Source organism: Perkinsus marinus (assembly GCF_000006405.1).
Source record: "Perkinsus marinus ATCC 50983 genomic scaffold scf_1104296934700, whole genome shotgun sequence".
Classification (NCBI taxonomy): Eukaryota; Perkinsozoa; order Perkinsida; family Perkinsidae; genus Perkinsus; species Perkinsus marinus.
In genome coordinates this window covers 193,865-203,872 of record NW_003214659.1, presented here as the reverse complement: position 1 = coordinate 203,872, position 10,008 = coordinate 193,865, and the positions used below count along the sequence as shown (strand labels likewise).

The 10,008-nt window shown below is 50.3% G+C and overlaps 1 protein-coding gene across 1 annotated transcript; it reads right to left on the bottom strand.

Moving 5' to 3' along the window:
• On the bottom strand, positions 1 to 1,255 carry Pmar_PMAR021058 (hypothetical protein; the record flags this gene model as incomplete). The annotated part of the gene is made up of 6 exons (XM_002784618.1): positions 1 to 77; positions 137 to 225; positions 690 to 762; positions 888 to 973; positions 1,024 to 1,135; positions 1,183 to 1,255. The coding sequence occupies 6 exons, from the start codon at positions 1,253 to 1,255 to the stop codon at positions 1 to 3; spliced, it is 510 nt and encodes a 169-aa protein (XP_002784664.1).
• Positions 1,256 to 10,008: the final 8,753 nt, after the last annotated feature.

The window sequence follows — 10,008 nt, the reverse complement described above, 5'->3', positions numbered from 1 at the left end:
TTACATGCTCTTGCCTAGTCGGTGCATAGGGTCCATCGTGATTGCGTCACAAGTTCCAAGAGCATCTTGGCAATTAGCTACAAGAAACAGAACATGATTGTCGAAAGTGCTCAGGTTAGAGATAGACGTTGCCCACCAGGCTTAGCAGGCTTTCCAGGTCCATTAGAATTGCACTTGTCGACAGCTTTTTCACACATCTTCAGGCTCATCTTCATTAGTTCGAGCCTGAGAAAATTAAATGACCAACGGACAACGTAAAACTAGGACTCCTTCTGAGGTAGAAGTTTCTTATCCCTGGCCGTCTCGTAAGCTCCGTGAAATCTGGCAAAATGAGCCAGTCAACACTGTCAACTCGGAATGAATGGATTGCTCACATCTCGTACGGTCCAACCATGCCAGATAACATCATCACTCCTCTCAAATCGATCTTGATCTGAGGTTTTCTCAGGATGCCTTCTCCCAACATAGCAACGAAGAGAGCTGCAACATGGTATCGCGCGCAATATTAGCTCGGCATGCATACCAGATGCTGAGGTCCCGACGAGGTGTACATTCCTGTTCAAGTGGGGGTACCTCTTGAATAACTGGCCGCTCAAGATGACCCTGTGAAGGACTATTGTGATGTATGTATTCTCTGATCTGAAGAATGCTCACATGTTGTTGATGAACTCCTCCAAGCTGGTCTCTACCGGACCCATGCTAAACCCGGTGGGTCCAGGCGCATCGATCCAAATGCTGTTTGCTTGCTTAGTCCACGAGTATCTAGCTCCGAACGGTCACATTGCAAGACACCGCACAAGGACATTCGCACGTATTATTTAGGAGCTTTTCCCCGTCAGGAGACATCCTGCATGGCCCATTGGTAGTCATGGCCGCCCCCAAGCTACTGCTGCCCGGCCCACCAGCTATGTACAAGAAGGTCGGTGCCGATGTTGGATCTACGTCTTCGGCTTCCATAACCGCGTAGAAGTACCTAGGAGCAGCAAGACTATAATTTACCCTCCGCACGCTGGATATACTCACTTGTTAAGCCCGAGAACTGATGTGTATCCGAAGGCCTGTTTACCCTTGCTGCCTGGGCACAAGACCCCGCCGCCGTTCAGAGAACGGAGATGGTGAAACGCGGGCGCCACATCTGAAGAAAATCGATGGACGGTAACGGCCTGAGCTCAAACGCGGTACCTTCGTTCCCAAGGCCGCCGGCATCAGTGATTGCCACTATGCAAGCGAACGCGGAAACCAGAGCGATAATCATATTGAATCAATATTATTGATGAGACGCAAATGATAACGGGCTCGATGATTTATGACTAGAACCACTACAACAAACCACAAATGGAATATAGAAGTATTAGTTATTCATGAATCCATCTCCTCGTCATGTACTGACCATGGATCCATCTCCTCGTCATGTACTGACCATGTCGAGGTAAAGTCGTACTGTCCGACTCTGACAACGCGGATTGTGCGGGAAAGATATTCGAGTTGGTGCGGGGTGACATTCACCATCCACTCGGATAGCCCTCAGATCGGACTTAAGACAGTTTTACAACAGGGGGAATTTGAGAGGCTGGTAGTGAACACGTTCATCACGGATAGTTCTGCCCTCGTGAGTGATCGCCCTTGAACAGTGATACCCGACACTTAGGTCTGTGACCTTGAGATGTGACACAACTAAGCCGCTGAACAGAAGTCCTGATTCAGAACAATGTCACGGTCGTGTGCACGGAGTTGGCAGTAGGGAAGACGGGCATGTAACGATGGGATGGATAGCGAAATCATTACGCCTCACCTCTCGACAAGCAGTAAGTATGACGAGCCTATTGACCGTCGCGAGACTCTAATCGTGTTCATCGCTGCCTGCGTGCATGCGCATAGCGAATCTGCGTGATATGGCGTGATATGGCGTGACAATGTCACGGTGACATGCAGACAATATTGTGGTAGGAGGATCTGCCCACTCCTGTTGCCCAGTCTGTTAGCTGCACTGTATCGATTGCTCACTATATGTAAATCGACTCCGTTCGGCCATTGTCAGCTACCTTTTTGTTGTCGTCCGCCTGTGCGGCCCTGCCTGTGCGGAATAGACAGTATAAGGCGAGCGCGAGAGCCTTATCCGTAGCTAACGTGTGCATGCGTCAAACGATCGATTGAATTCAGAGTCTTTAGAGGGATTCTTTTGAGGATTACTGTTGGCACTCCTGCCAACCTTGTCTGTTACCCCACACGAAGCTTGTGGAGTGTAGAATGGTGCAAAAACAGGACCGTGACGCGCTCGCCCGCGAAGCTAGTTACTCTGAACCTGTGTATTTCGTGCGATGTTGTTGCTGCTGGTCCTAAGTGTTAGTGTGAGGATTATTGATACCTTACTTTATCATCTATCAGTTGCTGGTGAGCGTGCTGGCCCTTTTTTTTGATCCCATGACGTCCATCCCGGCCTGCCTGGTGGAGGCGGCAGTTCCCATCGTACCTCTCCCGGAACAAGCCAGGATGGATGTAGCTTCCTGAAAGACTGTATGCTCCAAGCTCTCTGGCGAGGACAACGGCACCACCTTGATAAGCCACTTCGGTTTCCTCAATCCTCGTGACGTTGCGGTCTTCTTCAAGGCCTCCGATCTGAGAGCTGTAGCTAAGGCACGTGTAGGACTCTTGTTCGATCAGTGCAGGGATCATGGCGGCCTAGCTCCTGTCATGAAGACCTCATCTACTTCCTCTCCGAGCTCGAATGCAAACTCTGAGGGCGCAGCTGCGGCAGCGAAACGATTGCGTCTCTCCACATTCCTGGACGAGGCCGATGAGGATTCTTCGATCTACTTTCTCCAGCAACCTATTCCGAGAGAGTCTCGGAGCTCATCAAGGTCTATGGTGATATCAGCGTAGACTGGCTCCCTACTCGAGAACAGTTTTCGGCCTTGCTGCCCCGCTTGCTAAAAAAACGACGTTCGGTACTGCGATTTTAAGGTATGGCAGATGAACCAGAGGTGCCGTTCACGCGAAGTCCGTCAATCTGCCTGGGTCATGAACGCTGAGGGAGAGTTCGGAAGATATCACAGCCTGGATTGCCATCGTATGAGATATGGCGAGACTCTTTCCGTGTTTTTTTTGGCATGCTGATTCTGAAAGAGAGATCTCTGGCCAGTCATGAGGTAAAATCTTGTACTATACAGCGCTCCTGCCATACTTTCCCGATGCATTGGACTCCAATGATTGGAGCCGTTATTGGCATTATTGGTATTATTGGTATTATTGGTATTATTGGTATGCTATCGGTATTATGGTATTGGTGCTGTTATTGGTGGCACTAGTCTTCTAGTTGGCTCTTGGTACTTCCTTTGCATATCACAAAGGCCAACTTGGCCAGTGGTTGCGGTGGGTAGGCTTCGACTTCGAACTCCATCCATTTGGTGTATCGGTCGCGGTTCCAGGAAGTAAGCTGGCCGACGCTATTCCTCTGGTCCAGGAAGCCCTCTCATGTGGCTCACGGGCCTCCTGTCCGCTACTCCGTAAAGTATGTGGCAACTTGCCACTGGCAAGTGCATCCGGGTATGGTGGCGTTCTGGTACGTGACGGCAAAGTGGCCCGCTGGTTTAGTGAACAAATCTCGGACGACGATCTCCGGAAGCTCGATGCGTCAAAAGGCAACTCCAAGTTCCAAGCTCTCTGGAAGGCTTTGGCAATTCTGATAAGCGTACGGTTGCGGAAGGATCGCCTTCCATCAACGGTGGGTCTCATCTGCCGGAGCGACTCCCGGGCGGCTCTGGGAGCCGCTCTCAGGTTAAGGTCGCGGTCCCCAGCAATAAATATGGTTGTTCGTGAACTTGCGCTGGACGCAGCCATCGATGTCAGAGTATTGTGTTTACTCTATGAGCATGTGCCGTCACGGCTGAACTTGCTGGCTGACGTCCTCAGTAGTCAATTCGAGGGCGATTCGAAGCTAGCTGATCTCCGCGAGCTGGATGGTGTCCCTCGCGATATCTGCCCCAAGCTCGACGACGCACTTTGGCGATTCGCCAATCCGTCGCAGCGAGGTCTGAGATAGCTGTAGAGAGCTTCCAGTGGTCTCAGTGTGGTAACGTCCCTACTCGTGGGACCAAGGACTGAGATAGCTGTAGAAAGTGTACAGTGGTCTCAATATGGTGTTGGTCTCTATTCATCGGACCAAGCTCTGAGATAGCTGTAGAAAGTGTACAGTGGTCCCAGCATGGTGTTGGTCTCTATTCATCGGACCAAGCTCCAAGATAGCTGTAGAAAGTGTACAGTGGTCTCAGTATGGTGTTGATCTCTATTCATCGGATCAAGCTCTGAGATAGGTGTAGAAAGTGTACAGTGGTTTCAGTATGGTGTTGGTCTTTACACATCGGAGTCCGATGATCGGACCAAGCTCTGAGCCGAGTGCCTGCGATGAGAGGGCCTAACGGTGGAGCATATTTGCCGTCGACTGCGTCGGCGGGGCCGTCCCTCTCTGAGGCTCGGCGGTTTGGGCTATTGTCTGAAGAACCCCACTATTGAGTGGCTATAAGGTCTAGGCTAATCTCAAACACTGGCTGGCCGGCGAGACATCTCTGGTCCCTCACCGGCGGTGAGTCACCGCAGCACAGCTCGCTGCTATAAGGCGTAGTGCCAACGGTTTCTTGGGCGAGATTCGCGCAGCTGCATACACGATGAGTGCTTGGTTCATGTTACGTATGAATGAGCTGGTATAGGTGGAGATCAACGATACCAACACAGATGAGGCCAGTGGTTGGGGTTATTGTGCTTATCCCCCAGAGCAAGACGGATCAGCAAGGCAACGCAGTCTACAGGAGTCACGATTGCTCATGTGGTGGGGACTATCGGCGCGAACTTATGTCCGATGCATACTACTGTAGTGTTACTACATTCCCGATCCTTCGACGAAGGCAGGAGGTTGCCAACCTCAGGTTGGGTATGAAGGAGGCGACAACTCTCCTTGGTTGTTCACATGAGATTCTCACGGTGAGAAGCTATGAAGCAGAGATCACTTTCTGAAGTCCTCCGATCTGGTCTGCAAGGCGTTGGTGTTACAGACAACTACAAGTATTTCTGGCAGATGTCGATCCGCAGCGATCGACCGGTACACCCAAGAAGCTATGATTCAGACCTATGGGTACCTATGCGAGTCGCGCCATAGCCGCTGCAAGCAGGGGCCCGCAGTATGTGGGAATGACCGAATCGCTACACGACGGGCTGCAGCGGCAACACTACGGTGACTATTTGGATCTGTGTGGTGACGGATTTCCCGATGACTACGTTATACCCAACATGGGCGAGTCAGTGAGTTCCGAACTACTATGAGTATATGTGGCACTGGTGACGCCGGCGACGACGACCATGACGGAAGCACGTCATCGGCTATGTGCTGGAGCCTCCAGCCTGGAGGTCCGAACAGCTGGCGGCAACCGATCCTTGCGAGACCTGGTCACTCAGTTAGAGGCAGCGCTAACGTTTATTGGTATGGCTAGTCCCTCTCCTATGCCGATCCTCTGTGGGGTTTGGGTAGTTTCTGGTTGTCTGCATCTTGACGTGCGATCCTCAACTGTGTGAGGATGGCCGTCCGATGGCCACAGATGAAGTCGGCAGGGCGGGACGAGTTGAGTTAACGAGTTTTTGGGTGGGAAGCTGCGATCGGGCCTGTATTTGCATGTTACCCTACACGAAGCTTGTGGAGTGTAGAGTGGTGCAAAAACAGGACCGTGACGCGCTCGCCCGCGAAGCCAGTTACTCTGAACCTGTGTATTTCGTGCGATGTTGTTGCTGCCGGTCCTAAGTGTTAGTGTGAGGATTATTGATACCTTACTTTATCATCTATCAGTTGCTGGTGAGCGTGCCGGCCCTTTTTTGCCCACCCTCTGCCACCCGGTAGTTTCTGGTTGTCTGCATCTTGACGTGCGATCCTCAACTGTGTGAGGATGGCCGTCCGATGGCCACAGATGAAGTCGGCAGGGCGGGACGAGTTGAGTTAACGAGTTTTTGGGTGGGAAGCTGCGATCGGGCCTGTATTTGCAGACCGCAGCTAAGTATTATCTTATACCCGTATCTACCCTTGAGATTGTGTTGCCAGAGTCACTAGCATCGACAACCTATAGTATCAATCGACGACCCGATCACGACTTCGAGTATATCGTCCACAATGTCTGCATGGCACGCATAGCGATGTCTACCAGACACCGCTATGCGTCGGTGATCACGCAAGCACAAGAATACACTATGCAAGTAAAAGAGGGCGAGAATCTCGAAGGCCTGAAGAAGGTCGATTCGCATAACACTTTGTTATCAACAACAATATAGCGAGTACAGGTTATAAGCGACAGTGGCCAAATTGACAGGCTTCATATAGTTGAGATTGGCAGTGCCAATCCCAGCGTTCACTCTAGCAGCTGAGAGTTTCCCGGACTGCCTTTGAACGCGCTGAGCTTTGCATTCTCCCCTGAGTAACTCACGAGTTAGTCTGGGGCGCCAAACTGCCACCTTCGGAGTCGTTCTACCCCAGAGCCCTTTTTACCCGCCACAGGACGATCCGGTCCGGACCCGGAGCACGCATACCACGGCCTGTCTCCTTGACCCGTTGGCACGCGAGTCGCCGATGTTGAGGGTAAACTACATCATAGAGGACTCTTCATCTCATACAGTACGCGACATGATGTCGCGACATGTACGTTTTGGATGCCGCCGACATCCAAAACGTACAATCCTTGTCAGATAGTTTCTTCCTTGACTACATTGAATTTTGAGCTAAATTAGCACAGCTAATCCTATCACTAAACATCTTAGATATACCACTTATACTGAAATCTAAGTCGGGCACTTCAGAATTTCATAGACTCGTCACGCGCATTCTCAACCGCACCTGCGCACATCAACTGCGTATCTTGCGCGGAAAGTATTGAATCGCCCTATGGAACATCTGAGATGTTACATCTCTGAAGTACCTCTCAGGGGTGCTTCAGAGAACCCCTCGGAGGGATAACCCCTGAATTACACAAGTCGAGTACCCGTTTAACGGATGTTCATCCAACTCATCAGCCATAATAAGCCCCATCATGGGGCTGATTGTGGCTTATGGCCAACAGTACGCCGTAACGGCGTACTGTTGGTCGCAGCAGATTCGACGCCGAACACAATTTTAGTGAACACTACATATCATAAACCTAAGTTAAAGTCTGGTACTGGACATAGTTCCTCGTGCTCGAGGACAAAACCAGAATCCGCAGTTGCTTATAAAGGTTCTGGTAGGCCCTTAGACTCGGCGGGCAGCGGACTCTCGCTCGGAAATTTCTCGGTGTCTGAGACTTGGTCTGCCATGGTGAAAATTCCACCCCGCTGTGGAATCGACCCACTGCAGAGACTTTTCAGTGAGAACCGAAATTCGGACCATACGTCACTCAGTGACGGTCACTGGCACCATTGTTCTCAGAACCATTCAGGTTTTCGATTAAAACCAATCGATTACTGTGCTGGGAACAGTCATAAAGTTGATCCGCATTCCTAGCATTGTTTCAGAGTCAGTATCTGGAGTCTTTTATATTGCGAGTATCTCGCGAAGAGACATGATTCCAAGGCTACTCACTGTTTTACGGTAGATCAGGTAAAGCTTTTTCTTGGGGTAGACTACCTCAATACTCAACTATAGTGATACAGTAACACGGTGTTACTAACACCGATCGGAGATGGAAAAACAGCCGAGAGTTGGAACTCGTTCGGTCCCTGAACAGTTGGGAACAGGCTAAGTTTATCGGTCATTATGGGGGCTCTTCTGAGCTGGGTGAATATTAGAGATAGATCGGATACGTACGACATCGCAGACAAGAAGTACTTGCCCACTTCATTGATAAATAACGCAACTCGTGGCCGACAACATGACTCACTTAGTTATATGATTTTGTGTTGCCTGAAGAATCTCCTCAGACTGCGCCTGAATAAAGCAGCTTGACATCATGTATCACCATGAAGAAGACTGCTTACACTTGGTATGCAGCAACAGCCGCGTATATCACCATCTGCAGCAAGGCTGCCCACATGACTCGACTATTTACCGTCTCGGAGGCGTTACGAAAGGTCTGAGAGAGGAAGCCTTAGTGAAGGTCGGCACAGTTAGCGGATACCTCCTCTTGATCGCCCTCGTATTCATTCTCTGATACAATGCCTGACACCTTGCCGATCAAACCTTTCACTTTGGAGGCTCTGAAACAACCCATAGCAGAGATCTTGGAGATGATAGCACTGATCTCAGCAGGAACGAGACGCACATAACTCAAAGAGAATTAGGTGGCCCTTGGAGGGCCGCATTACGTCGTTCTCAAGTCCTCACGGTGAGGACCTCACCGGTTACTGCGTCCGGAGCACCGAAGGGCATCGCGTTTTCAATCTCTGCCTCGTCGAGAACGTCGACCGCGAGGCTCCATTTGGTTCTGGAAAGCAGCAAGTATCGCCGGCAGTAACAGGTCTTGTCATGTTCATCATCGACTCGGACCATCCGCGATGGTACTTCGCCTTGCTTGCCAGCTGGGCTTTCCATCTACGACCAACTTCTTCGAGGCACATCGTACAAATTTCGTATTCACCACCTGAATCTCTGAGTATCAGCCGACCTGACCCATGGGCCTACCGATCTTAGGCGAAAAGGCCACTATACCAGATTGCTGCGAGATGGGTAGTGATCTAATGATCGGGTGAACTAACGTCGCTACGTCTCCATCGTCGTCGAGGTACCGAGCCTCCAAGCGGATCTCACACCTAGACCAACGCATGATTTGTCCGTCAGCCTCACGATGAATACGCCCCAATAAGGACGCCATTAACCAGAAAGTTGTGGTGGGGGAGAAAAGCACACACCTATCACTCATCCGGGTGGATGTTCTCGTTCGTAATGGGTTAATTACTGCACGCCGAATTATCGATATTGATTTTCCTTGTTCACAAATCGGCAGCCAATTTTCCCCTCACCGAGATGGACTCGGTCCATCAAAAGTGAGAAAATCGTTGTAATCAACGAAAGGGCGACGATCGTTGCGCAACGTGATATGGTCTTACTGTAATCCAAAATCGCCGTCATCGGCTCCTTCGATCATCAAACGTGTAATCTTGGTGTACTTGATGGCTATGGCCACGTGTGCCGCTATATGCTGACTGATAACGATGATATACCGTCAAACTGACACTGGGAGATGCTCTACACCTACTGGAAGCACATCTGCTGGCCGGAAAGAGTGTAAAAATGGAGACCCAGAACTTGAGATAAGCAAATGATGACACCAATTAGACGAGGCAGAATCATTGACATTATCGATGAGCAGGACAACCTCTGGTACGCGAGCGGAGTACGAAAGGGCCGAGATAACAGACATGAAAAGTCACCCGAGGGCGTTGGATCCTATGAGTAACGATTACGTGGAGAAGATGGTGGAATAAGCCCCTTGCGCTCTAAGAACACTCACTCATTCAAAGGGTGTATGCCACGAGTATACGGTCAGACAGGCCGATAACTATCCATCAATGAAAAGTATCATATCAATCAACCATGTAGTATCGTTGAAGGAATGTGTATATCGCGTTGACGCTACCGTACAACATTTACATAAACCTCAACACCTATATTGGATCATTTGGGGAACACCTTCCACTACATAGCGAGAGTTGGCCCGAATATCGGCATTGAACATAGCGAGAACAGAACGGAGTTGAGCGCCTCATGGACGCATCAGATGAGACTCATCTGATGAGCTGATCGTTCAAACAGACAGTCATCCATACAGAACTCGGAACAGAGTAACTTAAGGATGGGCAGTAAACGACGCCAATAGCAATGAATTGAGATCAGAGCTGCATCAATCACGAATCCAATGCAGAGTGGCGGATTTTATCGGCCTCCTTCTGAGTCTCCTTGTAACGACGCTCAAGTTCAGTGGACTGCTCCGGAGTGGCTTGGAAGTCCTGGAAGCCAGCGGGACGGAGCCACTCAGTAGATGGGCCATAGCCAACGCGGGGTTATAC